Here is a 15,950-nt window from a genome sequence, read left to right on the forward strand (position 1 = left end):
AGTTTCATTAGTTACCTATATTAATGGAAGGCAAAGTCCAGTGGAAGTCAAGTGCCATTCCTCAAAACGCTCTAGTCATAGGAAGAAAGTACCCTACCATTGAGATGTTGTTTTGTGTTTCTTTGACATGCCTTAGCTCAGGTGTGTCTAGAAGCACACTACGTCTACCTTTCATCTGCCTCTGATCACTGCTGTACTTGACCTGCAAAAGAGCAACAGCACAGGTGAATTTTTTGTTTACACTAGGAAAGATGGTGAGAATCACACCATGCAACAGTACCTTTCCAAACCAGAATGCCCAACAGTTCTCTTCTTTCTTTACACTCATGTAAAGAAAGGTAAATTATTCCCCAGCAAGGATACAGATGAGATATTGGTAAGGCCAAAAGGCACATTTATTCCATCCATCATTTACTCAAAAGAAAGTATTTATTTAAAAGCTGAGATTTGTGACCTTTTGAATCGCATAAGTGAAATTGTTCATTTATAAACTGAAAAATAAGATAAATACTAAGAAAACACCACTGTGAATTAGAACATCCTTAAAACATATTTGTATGGCTGATGATAAGCTACCTTCTTATTACCGAGGCAGACACAGAGTCTGTTCTCAGTCTGCTTCCAGGCTGGGATTACCTGAGAAGTCCAGGGAATTCAGTTCTTACAAGAAGATGAATCCTTTGGAAGGCTTCTTACTCCCATTCAATAGTTAGTCTTTACTAGCAGCACAAAGCAACATGTCTGGGAAGAATCTGAGTATTTTGTTTCCTAAACGAAGGTTTGGGCTCTGGGTTTTGTGCATCAGTAAGTAGTGAATCTCTTACATCACATTTCTCCTGATCAGCTCATTTTGTGGCATTTACTACAGACTAGTAAAGATGTAAGGTTAATTATCTGTTAAAAATAAGAAGGGAAAAAAACACTCAAATTCTAAAACAGTGAAAGTAGCTGATCCTACTTATTGGTTCAGGCGTGAGTACTCCCACAGTTCTTTCTGTCTTGTTGAATTCATCTACCAATGGCCTCTCTTAGCTCCTACTTCACAATGTAACCTGTGCACGGTGTTAGTTAATATTTTAGATTTACCTATATATTCACACGCCAAGTATTGCTTCTCAAATGAGTTGTGCAAATCTATTTCAAAATGTTTTTGTGATGAGAAAAACCATGTATTGAAACTGTCTAAGCCTCCTTAAGATTATGTATTGGCTAAGAAAGCACATCCACAAAAATACCTGTCTTGGTGTCTGTGTTTCATAGGTAAGTTTGAAGTAAGGCATGAGAAAAAAAAATGGTACTGCATATTCTTCAAATCCTTCTTAATTAAACAGTAAATTCTCTTAGAAAATATATTCAGCTACAAATGCTTTGCAATATAAGGTATTTCTGGACAGAATAATTACAGCCAACATAGACTGGTTTTTATCTTTCTCATTAACATAGAGGAGTATTTATCCCTGTAAATCTTGAGAAACAAAGTGAATGAGTCACTTGGCAAAAGATATTTCATTTTCACAAATTAAAAAAATTATTTAAAGTCTAGAATTGTTGTGAAGTTTTCCTCTTATTTTCAGCTACACACCTCAAAAATAATTGACTTTGGTAAATATTCATGAGTATTTTAAGAACATGATTAAGATATATGCAGTTACAATGTCAGGTTCTGTTCCTTTGTCCTTAGACATATTCCCTGACAAATCCAACCTACTTTTCACTCCTACACTCAGTTCTAAAGTGTTCATTAATTGTAATTCCCTTCTGCCACAGTGATTCTGCATGAAACCTCTTCTATTTACAATCTGCAGTAACTTTACCACTGATGTTTCAGTGTTGAGGACAGACTGCAGCATAACTGGTCTTATTCTTTATTTCACCAGGGTTTTCGCACTTCACCCTTGTTTCTTAAGAGAATGTCTCCTGCTTCTTACATTACTTAGTAGCAATTACATTTTATTACAATAAAAGCCAAGAAATATATATCATCTTACTCCTGAGTGTTTAGAAATGGGGCCTATGAAGAACTACTCAGCTCTAACACAAGCAACATATCACAGAATGGAATGAACACTTCCACGCTTTGAATTGCAAAGAAAACAAAACATTTACACTGAGGTTAAATTCTCATTTACTTTTTTTTTTTTTAAGCAATTCACTCCTGGAATCTAGGAACTCAAATTTGGTAACAAGAGATAAAAATTCTTGAACGAATGACTGAGCTCTACTGACACCAACACAACCACTTACTTTTTTGCAAGAATAATCAGACAACCCTGAATATGTTTGTTGCACATACATGCAGTCCATGTCCTCAAAGAATAAAACCAATTATCTCTTCAGTGAAGGCTGCAGTTGGATTTCTTTGACACAGAAAATGTAAAAGGAAAAGCATATCCATATTTGTATTTCTACAGCGACTAAAACATCTGAATGACATAAAGATTCAAACAACTTGCCGAGCTGATATTATCTTGATTCTTCCTGACTCTCTCTATCTCAGGAGTGACACTCACAGCAGTAGCTTTGCCAGGCTGTTCTCTGTAGTGAACCTATTATTTAATAGAATAAAATATATATTTACACCATTTTGGGTATAGCAATATCTCCTTGTTTATTATAAAAAAGCATGACTTCAAAGGTCATCCAGGAAAGAACTGAAAAGCTAAAATGCATCTGAAGTTTATTAAAGTTTATAAAACTCGATTTTTGAAAGATAACTTTGAATTTTTTTTCTGTACAGGCTGTACATTAATGCATTTCTGTGAATATATACCCATATATGCACACAATATCTTGGCATTTACCAGACTGCCTCTACAGAGAAATAACTTGTATTTGGAATGGGGTTAAGCCACATGTAATGCAGTAAAGGCAAGCAGAACACATCAAAAACTGAATTTCAGGAAGGTCCAGTGTAAATATATATTTGTCAAGACACAAAAATACCGTAGGGTCTCCATCTATGTTTTAAATTTTATATACTACATATTCAAATGTGATTAAACACTGAGGGTGCAGTATGTCAGACAACTGCCAATTGAATCCAGCCTAACCTCACCGCGCATTTATTTAAATGCACTGCAGGAATATCCCCTTTATCCCTTTGTAACCATACACAAAGCATTAACCAAATGCACACTCAAGGCTGGATCAGGATCTAGGGGACAGGATGTGGCATTGACAGACCAAGAAATCTAATGTTAACTTTGGCCCCACATGCTGGGGAGTCAGATATGGTAAATATTTAGTAACAGATTCTGGCAACAAATTCATACCAATTAATATATTTTTATGCAAAATAAATGCTTCCATACAAAAGCAGGCAAACTTGGGTTTAAGTGACAAGGAATTTGTCACTTAAACAAACTTGGGTTTAAATGACAAGTGACAGTGACAACTGTGCAGATACATTATGCTCACAATTCTGCAGTGCACTGTGGCAGTAACACATCTATTGCTTAAGCAACTGTCTTCCAGCACAACACAATTTTAGTCTGTCCACATCAACATATTCCAATTGAAAAATTAATGTCTTACAAAAACTACAGTAAGCTTTCAAATGGATTAAACTTGCAAATTAACTTTCATAAAGGTAAAATGACTATTCAAGAATTAATGTTTCTAGAGATGGCTGAAGTTAAAGAATCATCACTCAAAGCTATTCCAGTGACTTGAAAAGAATTTAAACTTCCCAGTGAAATTTGCACAACACAAAAATTGGTGAAAAGTAAACAACAAGTGTGAGCAGAAAAACTATACAGACTGGCTTGAATCACTTGGGAAAAGAGTTTTTGAACAGCATACATTTTAGGAAAGCTAGATGTATCAACAATAATCCAGAAGCTGAGTTAGAGGGACAGAATTCTTGAAAACTGTGGCTCAAAATTATTTTGGTGAATGCAGCAGAAAGCACTCTAGGGAAATACTGTAGCTCTTTGTGGACCCGTGAACCATGGCTGCAGATGGCAGCTCTCAGTGAGGAGAGTGCCTGGTCTCTCATGGACTCATTAACAGGGTACAACTTCATCAGTGCAGGAAGGCAGCAGCATGCTCCAGTCCTTGCCTTCTTCTCTATGCTCCTGCATATGGTTATATCAGCCATTAAATATTAAATTCTGATGGGAAGGTTACTGAGGAACCAGGAGGAGACAGATAAAAGGGCAGAAGTTTGAGCACAACTGTAGCTAATTTTTTACAAAGCAAAATAAAACTGGAAACAGATATTCTGTTAAAAAAATAAAGACAAGACATTGGTCAAGATTTTTTGCAAATATCCAAAGAGAATAACGTCTCAAAGCATTGCAGCCATTTCTTTAATAGAATGTGTCACTTCACCTGCCATTTCCCAAACCAAGCAAAGCCTTTTCACAATTGCTTCCTAAAAGAAGATTTTCAAGTAATTCCATTGCTTGAATTCCAAAACATAACAATACATTAGTTTCCCCCGACTAAAGGAAAGGCACACTTTCAGAAAGAAGAACTTTGTATTCATCTTCTGTGCCCAAAAATTATACAAAGTATTAAAGGATAGCAACTTCCCATGCTGACATTCTCTTGATTCCTCTTGACTCTTTCCATCTCAGGGGTGACACTCACAGGTGTAGCTTTGCAGAGCTGTTCTTTGTACTGAACCTAGCAAACATGTCAGAAGATGTTACAACAGAGATTTCCAAGTAACAGAAATACATAAATGTGCTAGACATCACTAAAGAACACATTGCATTTGGATGGAAAGTACCATTCCTTAATAATCAATCCCATCTTTCCACACAATACTTAGTACTCACCCTCTGGCAGATCTTCTATTTCAAACACAGACATTGCTATTTCAACAAGAATACTTCACTCTCATTGCTATGAATTAGAGTGCAAGGCTAAGGAGTTACCGTTTTACCATTAATTGACTAAATTGGTCTTTGTGGACAAACAGAAAGTAGCACAAACACCACAGACATATTCACCAAGACACAAACACATTTGATACAGTAGAGAGAAGTGTGGAAGAAGTGAAAATGGGGCACACATTGCTAATATTCTTCTGGTTTTCCTTAACTCTCCTTAGTTCAGGTGGATCAGAAATAGTTGTTGCACGTCGAATTTCTTCTTTGTACTTAATCTGCACAACAGATATTACAAAAATATTGTCAATTTAAAGAAGAAAGAGACAGGCACTAAAATACATCTGTCACTTTATACTCTCTCCCTTACACATAGTGCACTACTAAACCACATCTACAAACACCATAAGCAACAGTTTATGTTTAATTTCTAAAACAGCCTGCTAGGGTCTCTAATGTATCTTGTTTGATGCAACGCAGCAGAGAGTGTTTATAATAATTCTAGTGTACTAAAACTCTTACACTGGGAATATACATCACATGGGATTATGACTATTTTCACCATAATTGAGATGCTGCATATAGTACTTGGAGATCCATGCCGCTTTGACAATGACTTAGTCTTGCTGTTAACTAGCTATGGAATCCACCAGTGCCTTTCAGAAACCAAGCCTTTTAGGTGTTCCTAAAAGGGTGGATGGCTCCAAAATCTCATTGAAGTTCTCTAAAAATGCATGCAGACACACAGGTGAGGATGTAGTTGTCTGGATTGTTGTTGCCTTTACAGGTGCTGTCAGATATTTTCTGGTTTTTTCCTAACATTTAATTTTCAACTCTCTTCTCAAGACATGGTACTTCTGGAAAATGCCCAGTTTCACAACACAGACAAAACAACTTGTTTTTCTCTAAGCTCATACTTGGGAAGCTTCTTGGACTGAAATTTATAAATAAATAAAACCAAAACAGCCCCAAGTACAGACCAGGAATGGAAAATTTCAGTCCAGACAGTTTAAGACTGGCAAAAATACTAAAGCACTAGAAAAAAGGGTCTTTTAATAGAGACTATTAGGTAAGTTTACGAATTGGCAGTGCTACTTGTCCTTAAAATGCTTCAAAATGTCTGTTACTTGGATTTTAATAAGACCCCAGCTTTGTGGTATTGACTGACATACCACAGGGGTTTCCTCACAGTTTGATTACACACTAACAAAACCACAAAGAGAATCTTCTCCCAAAGTGCCTCTTCTCCCCAGTGCTGTGCTCAACCCTGCTTGCCCTTCAATATAAACAAGTTTTTAAAAAGTTATTTGTAGCTTCTCAGTTCAGATTCAGCCTACAGTCCATGGGTCTGTGACTTGGCTTTGAAAGTTCTGTAAGATCTTGGCTTTTTCCAAACCAATCATCACAACAGGTGAGATGAGCTCAACCTCCTTGGCTGTCACCACCTTGTATTTTAGGCTTTGAAAACACCATTCTAATGTTTGTCTCCTACATATGTAATCTGGAAGAATCTGATCACTTCCAGAACATGATTCAATGGACTTTCTTGTGTTGTTGGTTGTACTGTAAGTGTTATTTTGGTGCCCTGGTGTTTCTCTCACTGAAAATTTGTTTCACATTCCACATTCTAGTTTCATTTAGGCCAGAAAATAGTCTTAAGGCTGTACCAAGTTTTTCTGGCTAAATTCAAAAATACATGTAAAATATTTAAATCTAATGGATTCAAAATTGGTGTTATTTACCCTTCCTTTGGGACTTCTGTAAAGTACACAATACAATTTCCCTCTTACTGCATAATATAATTTCCCTCTCACTGACATGTAATTTGAAACATTCTTGTACATTGCCTTTAAATTTGGCATGCTACACCTCTAATAAATATTACACAAGACTAAAGTAATTTCAAGTACACCACATGTAATGAAATACCATTTGTAAAACATTAACTCTACACAAAGACTAGCAAGGTAAAGGCCATGCTATTTACATTGTACCACTACACCACTAATGCATTCTGTACTTCTCTTGGAACATTTTTGTTCAAATGTGTTTACTAGCATATTGATCAACCTTTCGTTTTTCCCTCTTCAGCACTATTTAGGATTTCTAAAACAGCAACAACAGTGTACGCTGTTTTTCCACTTCACTGTGAAATGTATTGGAAAAAAACCATTAGAGTGAGACTTCTCCTTTCTGTGTGACTTCTCTTGAAATAAATTTCTGTGGTAACTGGAAATTTAAAAGGAAAATGACAACAAAAAACCCAAACAAACAAATAAACGAAGCCCCTCAACCTCAAATCAAGAAAATCAACAGCTGTGCAATCAGCAGGTTTCAACTACCACTATCCAACTATTTCAGGATTTAGGACACAGGATAGCTTGCACAGTGACTCAAAATGACAAGATGAAAAGTAGTGGATAGAGCAGAAAAACATTCCAAGGAAAATATGAGCTTTTCAAAATTTTTTGGAAAGTCTCTACTGACCTTACTTTGGTGAAAAATAAGCGCTCAACACTATTCACTAGACAATGAAATTCTCTGAGAATACATGTCCAGAGTCCCTAATTCATCTTTTAACTAATATTTAAATACAACATAGTATCATGTCTATACATTATTTTTGAACTTCACTTTTAAAAAAATACCTAATAATCAGGAAAGTCATGTCACAAACATAAAAAATGCCCCAGAGAAATCCGCACCAAATATAACACAGAAGTGAACAGTGCAGTTACAAGGGGTTTGCTGCTTGGCAGTCACTTTTCAGGTTTTTTTCAAGTTTTGTCACATATTTATCAGAAGATAATGTTCTACTTTTAGAAAACAGTAGTTTTGATATTTTATTTTGTTTTGCCTATTAAAGTGCCAGAGACATTAGGCATCCTTAGATAAACAACATCGATTCAGAACTAATCTCATCAGATCCACAGATCAGCTTGTCACCAGCGTGTAAAGAGACACCAACTCTCCACCTTTTCACACAGGTGAAGTCTGGACATGGTTTTTCTCATCGTGAAGTGCAAACTGTCTCAGGTACTATGCAATACATGCAGTTGTATGTATACATACACATAAATTACAAACACATACTTTTGTCACATGGTATATTCCTAACCTGCAAATACAACTGCTGTTCAGTCTGTCATATGGGGAAATGCATCTCATATTTCTCACTCTTGAGAGATAAAACACTTTCCTCAAATATTTAGCTAAAATATTTTCTTATTTTTCTTAATGCTTCAGTTAGAATCTCTTCCTTTGGACACAGAAGTACTACAGTACAGGGGAGTTCTAGCTGTGCTAGAATAGAGCTCTATATCCAAAATCCAGTGGAGAGCTATTCAAATGAGATTTGTGATCTGAAGATGAAGAATTTCTTAGTAAACAAGATAAAGGAAAAAAAATGGTCCACCCTTTATTCACATAAGAATAATTTATATTAACAGCACTTACCGAACTAATATTCTGTTGATTTTTCTTTACTCTTTCAATCTCTGGAGTATCTTTCACAGCTGTGCCAGCTCCTATTTCCTTCTTATAAAACACCTTCATTTCCCCAAAAGAAAAGATAATTATGAGACTGTTAGCAATGCAAATACTAGTTCTCATAAAAGGGCTAGGCAATTTTCCAAGTTCCAAATGGGTCTGACTATAAATCTTGCTAAGAAAGCAAATACTTTAATTTTTCATAAATAAGACTAATTATCAATAACTACGAGAATATTGTTTGTTTTCAGCGGTAACCCAGATAATATATTCTCATCCTTTAAACTGACCTCAGTATTTTTATTTGCAATGACATATTTAAATTTAGAAAAAAATATTAACATTTATACAATAATCTATAAAATTTTATAAATGTAAATTTATGCTTGAGTAATTTCATTAATTTCAATGTAATTGAAGGTGCATGTACATGCAGGATTTGATTTGGTTTCTGCCATCTTCAGATCTTAAAATACTGTGAGAAGTGAACAGACGTTACTATTATTTCTAAGTTAACAAACTAGAAAATTGAAATATTCATGGAAAAATAACCATAACAACCAGAGATACAATCCAAGGCATGCAATTTTTGACTCCTAGGTTCAAGCCAGAAAGCTGAGGACTGTTTCTAAAAACAAAGATACACATGCTGTTTATACAATTCTCTCTATCTCAATTGTTTCAGTAAAGGATAAACACAAAGCACATCAGTAGAGTCGATCATTTGAAGTTACTGAATGAGACAGAAAATAACTGTTCCACAAATTCCAAGCATGGTTCCAATTTAAATAGCACCAGATCATGCTGCAAAACTCCTAAAGAAGTTTTACCTGACTTTCAGTATTTTGTGACACAGCTGTTGCCACTCTAGTAAGTAGTTCCAGTCAGTTAGTGTAAAAAAACAAGTCTGATCCTGGAATTAATAAAATTAATCTTTACCATTTAGTATTTCTGCCTTTCTTAAATCAAGATTTATTTAAGTTTTTCTATCAACAAACCTTGAACAATAAAAACACCATTCTTGATTAATTCCTCCTACTCCCTAAAGTCCTCCATAACCTGGGGTGAATACTACTGCCAAATATTCTAGAGAAGAGTGAAAGTCTGCAACTCATTTTTTAAATATTCAGAAAATCTTAAAAAATCTAGATTTTTGCTTTACTGTGGGATAACAGAGACAGTTTATGAGTAAGAACTACAAAATTCTTCTGCACTATGTCAGTTAGAAAGATTTATATTGTGGACTGGACTGCAATATACTTTTCTCCTCTACCAAGGAAAGATTGGTAAAATATGTCGGAGACAGGAATTTTTCTAGGAAAGAGATGACTGTGAAGTAAATATCCTTTTATAAATCATCTGCCAAATGAGCTAGTGAGCTAAAAGCAGCAACAATCTTATCTGCAGGGCTAGTTGTTATTTTTTGTCCCTTAAGGCAGGAAAATACTTGAGACAAAATCCAAAAATCAGAACACTATCAGGGGTCATTGTTTTTTTTTTCTATTTGGGCAGCTTCCAGCTGTATCTTACTCCATAATAACTTACCTTTATCATCTATACTGCACAGAAGGATGAAAAATAAAAACATAGAGAAAGAAGAAAAAAGGTAGTTCAATCACTACTCTAAACTGCTTCCCTACATTTGGAAGACCCAGTTCTTCCAACAGGACAATCACAAGACAAGGCAAATACAAACCACCTCAAAGACAAAACATTTTATTTCTTGTTATTTAGAAAACTAACAAAGAGGATAATTTTCAGCCTTGGCACTGAAATCTCAGGCTGGCCTGCAGGGCTGCAAGGCGTTCAGATGTGTCAGAGCCTTGTGGAGGCTGGATTAAGTGGTGATAACTATCTTAATTAAGTCTGGTACCCCACTGTTAGTGAGTCCACACTGCCAGAGCCACTGACCTACTTGAGGACTTCATCAGAACCTATCAAAGGCTGGAACAGGGATGAAAGTGATCACAGGGGCTAGCTTGGATCCCTCAGTTCCACAGAGTTTCAGTCTAGCCTGATAGGATACCACTTACATGAGAAATGGTGATAACCACATCACACCATGCTGCAGAGTACCACTCTGAACCAGGAGCCAACAGAGGACAGGAAGCAAAATTGGGCCAGTGGGCCTGTCAAGAGCTCCTTCTCGAAAGATGCAGCATTCAGCTGTCCTCATTCAAAGGAAAAAGGGCAGGTGATGGCGGGAGAGGTTACAGGAGTGAGCACAGCCTGGAGCAGGCTCAGAGAAGTATCGCCTCTGCCCTCCCCACAGGTTCTTACACCCCTGCAGAACCACAACTGTACAGGAGAACTGCAGGCAAACACCTCTGGGAGAAACTAACTGAGTTTACTCTGTTACTTCTGAGAGCTGGAGAAGCTGAGGATGTCTCTAAGTTAAAGAACTTGTGTGTCAGATAATACAAAAAATATTTAAGTATCTTATATTCCTTTCTCTCAAATCGTTTGGTTTATTAGTATTACTTAGTCTGCCATAAAAACCAGCCACTGACTGGCCTTTTGTTCTGGAGGCTCGATTTACTCCTCTTCTCTGTTGTATTACAGGCAAAGGCAGAATTACAAACAGCAGCATTAATGGGCACAAAAAGGAAGTGGAACTTAATACATCCCAAACTGGGCAATTTTAGAACTCTAAGCTCATAATTTATATTTAGGGATAAACTGAAACTTAAATCTAGCGTAAAATTTAAAAATATACCCAGTGTAATATAAAATCATTATATATATATATATTTTTTATGAAATCTGATCTGTTCTAATTTTATACTCCAGTCTTGATGTTCGGTACATATGATAGGAAACAGATGAAAAATCTTATATGTATAGTAAGAAGCCTTAGATTTTTTTCCCTTTTAAATAAAGTACTTCCTGGGGCTTGATGGAAAAAGAAAAAAAAAAAACTTCATTTAAAAATAACTGTGGCTTGGCAAGGTGGTATAAGTGGTTTAGAAATTCAAAATAACAGTGTCGCACCTAGAAAAGCTGGCTATTATTTTTACTGAAAGAACTGAGTGATACAGTTTTTTGCCAGGAAAATTATGGAAATGGTTCAAAGGACTTCTACTCATAAGTTCCCTATTTTACGCTGAGGCACAAGAGAGCTTATTTAAACTAAAAAATATCTGAAAAGTTACAAGCAAAGAGAGAAGCACTATTACTCACTGAACTGATGTTTTTCTGAGTACTTCTTATTCTCTCCATCTCAGGAGTGTCTGGGACAGCAGAATAGTTACAGAGCATCTTCTCTGCTTCATCTTTGTACATTTTCTGAAAAAATAATTTTTACATGTCTATGCTTTTTGGGCTAAGGATATCCAAACTGCATAAAAGATGCTTATTGCTGGTGAGCCTCCTGACCCCTGTCCAGTGTTTAGTCAAACCTCCCTTCTCCATGGTACTGTTACCATTGTCTGCTTCCACACTAAAATACATATAATATACATATATATATAAATCCTCATATATAAAATATCTTCTTACATAATGTATCTTCATATATGATTTTCCCCTCATTGTTAGGATGTATGCAACATTAGGTAATTAGGTAATGTGAAAAGAACTACAGGTAGATGTAAATAATTAAATTCAATTTACACGGTATAACAGGCCTAAATACAAATAAGATTCAGGCAGTTAAGACACAATTAATTTAGTATGGCTATGAAAGCCCCTACAGAGCTAGAGAAGTATTTTGAGCAGGGTTTGTCAAGCAGACACTGTGACGCAGAACTAAAACATTCAGCTTTTGATTATGTCTACCTGGCCAGCTATTTCTGAAGCCCTTTTGACCCACTGTATTTCTGGAATATATGGACCAACTTGCATCCCTTTTCCTACAATTTCAGTCCCCAGATCTTTTTTATATCCCTCCTGAAGAAAAAATAAAGGGTTAAAAAAAAACACCCCAACATGACTTATACTACAAATCCCTGTACATGGTATCTTCAAAGCTATTCTGATAGTACTGGTCACACTATAAAAATAGATTTTTCAATTTCTTCAATTTAATATTTTTATTGTGCACTGCTTGCTTTTTTCAACTTAAGAATGTTCAAGAGGGTTTTATGTTTTTAACATCTCATTGTGTTTTACTTTCAAAGTAATCCTAATGCAATTAATTCTGTACTCACCTGACTGGCAATTTCAGAAGCTTTTTTGGCTCGTTGTATATCAAGGGTATCCGTACTCACTTCCATTCCCTTTCCTTTAATTTCATTCTCCAAGTCTTTTTTGTATTCTTTCTGAAAATAATGGTATTGGAAATACTCACAGCTGACAGTCAAATTCTTAATTTTTTCCCAATTTAATCTGTCCAATTTCACTGACCAGCATTCATAAACCACCAAATAACTAATGATTCTACAGCACTAGTTTTGTAGAACCCATCCATGCAATGCCTGTAGTTGCTGATAGGTTAAAAATCTCTTTTAACAGACTGCTTACTTCAAATCTGACGTAGCCTTTCACATCTACCTGTCACTGCAGTTTTGGCAGCCACAGTCAGACACATGACAATTTCTCCCTCTGCTGTGCTTTGCAAGACTGAGGTCAAAATACTTTAGCATCTCTCTAACTCTGCTTATCATTTGGCCCTACCTAAATAAGTAGCTATTTAGACCTAAAAGCAGCAGGGCCCGCAGTGACCAAACACACCCCAGGCCAGGCATGGCTCATGAGGAACAAGTACAACCTGCAAAAAGTGACAGGAAGGTCTAAGTTCTGGGAAGTCTTAACTTTCCCCCCTTACACTGATCATGCAACTGTCCAACTCTTTGCAGTTAAACGGATTGGCTATTTAGAGAAATCTGTGTTTTCACTACTTCCTAGATTGGTCACCACCTGGAATTCTCAATTACAATAATTTGTTGCATTCTGTCAAATGGAAAGCTTGCCCCAGGAGCAGTACTGACCGTGCTTGCAATTTCAGAAGCTTTCTTGGCTCGTTTTATCTCAGGTGTATCTGGACCAACTTCCATGCCTTTCCCTTTAATTTCAGTTTCCAAGTCTTTCTTGTATTGCTTCTGTGAAGATAGAATTTATACATGATATTCACAAAATCCAGAGAGATACAAGTAGATTTTTTTTTTCCCACAAGAGACTCAAATTTAGGATTAAGGGTCAATCAAAACTTTCAAGAGTCACAGCTCTCAAGACTCTTGGTAAGCTGATGTCAGAAAAAAACACATAACAAACTACAGGAGGAACTTTTAGAAGACATTCAATGAATGTACAAACCCCTATCAATGAATTTTTAATATGGCAGAGGGTGGGAGGAAATCAGCCCATGCAGCTTGCTACAGTTATCCTCTAAAGTAAAGGCGAAGTTTAGCTCTGTAGAACATGGTGTAATAAGTTGGACCTTGGTGCCAGTCTAATTGGAAGACATTTTACTTTTAAGAACATATTTTATTTATGACAAGACTACATCTTAGAGATTTAATACCATACAGAATTGCTTCCAGTGAACTTCCAGATCAGGAAGTTGTAATTTATTCATTTAATAGGTCCTTCCTGAGCCATAGCCATTAGGCAAGTGGCAGTCCTCATCCATGATTGCTGCTTTTTCCTCACAGCATAAATTATAAATAACCAATAACCTGAAAACAAAATTAATATTTCATCTTCAGCTTATCCAAGCAAGGATATGTTCCTTGTTCATCAACAAAGTATATTAAAAAGTAATATGGAAATATTGTATTCAATAGTTGTAGGTTTTTTATAAAAAAATATTCTCAGCCAATGCTATTTCTACTACTATAGTAATAATCATCTGTTTTTCTATTCTAGTTCATCTCTGCCTGAGGAAAACTTTAATTTTTCAAAGTAAATATATATAATACACATAATTTAAAATGCCCCTTACTTTTCTTGTTTGTTAATTATTTTTAGGTTGCACATTAGAAAGAAAAAGAAGGAACATATGTTTGTACTCGATACAATGGTTTGACCACTTACAAGAACACGAGCAAAAAAATTTTTGGTCTTCGGTCTCTGTCTCACTCTGATGTGGAAATAAAAGTTATAAAACAACTCTCTACTTCACAAACCACCTTTTTTTTACAAGAATTGTAAATTAACCTGTAGGAATAAATCATCCCTCAATTCCTCTCTGCTAAAGGTGGGATGGTAGATATATAATCCCAGGAGTTACAGCTATATATTCCTGCACTTCTTTACAGGGGTCAAATTGGCCCTATCCATAGCATTCCCTCTGTTTTTTATGTATATGTATATATATAGATACATTTATTCGTGTGTGTGTGTGTGTGTGTGTGTGTATGTATGTGTGTGAATAAACATATATATATAATAAATAAAAAAATACAAAATTAATGTCAAACAGATTAATATATAAAGTATATCTATATATTATTCTGAAATTATTCCCCAAAGGTATAATATGCAACATGAGCTTTGCCTTCCATCTTCCCTCCCTACACCCTTCAGCCTCACTCCTACTTCCCAGAGACACCTTTGGAAGTCTGGAAGCCCACCCGAACTCATGGGCTGGGGAAGCCTCAGCAGAGCACAGCTCTAAATGCTGGATCTACTCACCCCAGTAACAATCTTCAACGACTTTTTACTTGCCTGAAAATCTGAATTATCTGTCCTGTTTAGATTTTTTTTTTTTTATCCAGAGCTTTACTATATTTTGCAAGCAAAACAGAAATAGCTTTAGTTTCAACATTTACATATTTCATGGTAGATTATGTAAAAAAAAAAAAAAAAAAAGAAACTAGGAATCTTTTGAGTTTAACATGAAGTGAACCTTCTGTGATATTAATAAACTTGATTAGGATAACATACCTCATTTAGTATCTGAGCTGCATTTTTCACTCTAATCAAATCTGGTGTATCTTCAAACACTGTCATTCCTTTTCCTTTCATCCCTTCTTCCAAATCTTTTCGATACTCTTTCTAAGGATGAAAACAAAAAAAAAAAAAAAAAGAGATTTCACCACTTCTTATTTTGTGCAAGATCTTGAAAAGAAATGCCACTTATTAAACATCTGAAGAGTCTCTTTGAAATTCCTATGAAATATGAATTAGCTGTAGTACAGATTTCAGACTTAAAATAGAATTGGAAATTGTGAAATCAAAAGGAACAATGTTGAGAAAGTAAAAAAGATTTTAATGTCATCATCTATTTTTTGTGCTCTTGAAAACCAGCTGTGTCCTATACAGCACTAGCACACTGTTTAGGGGTCTTGACTGTCTCTGGACGGATATTTTAACTGCAGTAGCATTTTCTTTCTGCAGAGCAGTATCTGCCAAGCTGCAGATTTTACCTCAATTCCATTAATGGCATCCCAATCAGGATGGATTCCCTAAACACCATAGTAGGACCTGTTAAAACAACCTCTTGATAAATTAAAATATAGAAGCAATATTCCTACCATATCACTCCTGTGCCTCATAGACATTGCAGTGGTATGACCTATCAACATTCAGCAAGTGCAGCCTCCAGAGTACTCAAATGTTCGGTATAAAATTCAAAGCACACTAGAACCTGCCCACAGACATTTGGTTCTTTTTGCTCTTCCCAGCTCCTAGAGAGCTGATGTAAGCCTATTGAAGTTCAAGATCTTTAGGTTTTGTAAGGATTTT

At 35.7% G+C, this 15,950-nt stretch overlaps 1 protein-coding gene across 3 annotated transcripts in view; it reads right to left on the bottom strand.

The window, feature by feature from the left end:
• Positions 1-15,950, bottom strand: part of NEBL (nebulette) — a 245,584-nt gene that overhangs the window by 30,139 nt on the left and 199,495 nt on the right. The window contains exons 15-23 of one of the 3 annotated variants that reach the window (XM_066198887.1): positions 15,150-15,260; positions 13,253-13,363; positions 12,473-12,583; positions 11,505-11,609; positions 8,292-8,384; positions 5,021-5,113; positions 4,536-4,629; positions 2,454-2,545; positions 98-202 (exon numbers count right to left, since the gene is read on the bottom strand). The exons of the other annotated variants lie outside the window; for them this stretch is intronic. Coding sequence (XP_066054984.1) covers positions 98-202; positions 2,454-2,545; positions 4,536-4,629; positions 5,021-5,113; positions 8,292-8,384; positions 11,505-11,609; positions 12,473-12,583; positions 13,253-13,363; positions 15,150-15,260 — 915 coding nt within the window. The remainder of the gene's footprint in view (positions 1-97; positions 203-2,453; positions 2,546-4,535; positions 4,630-5,020; positions 5,114-8,291; positions 8,385-11,504; positions 11,610-12,472; positions 12,584-13,252; positions 13,364-15,149; positions 15,261-15,950) is intronic. 3 annotated transcript variants of the gene reach the window in all.

This window comes from Chamaea fasciata, unplaced genomic scaffold (genome assembly GCF_029207755.1).
Source record: "Chamaea fasciata isolate MVZ Bird 193981 ecotype frontalis unplaced genomic scaffold, bChaFas1.0.hap1 SCAF_1, whole genome shotgun sequence".
NCBI classification, from domain to species: Eukaryota; Metazoa; Chordata; class Aves; order Passeriformes; family Sylviidae; genus Chamaea; species Chamaea fasciata.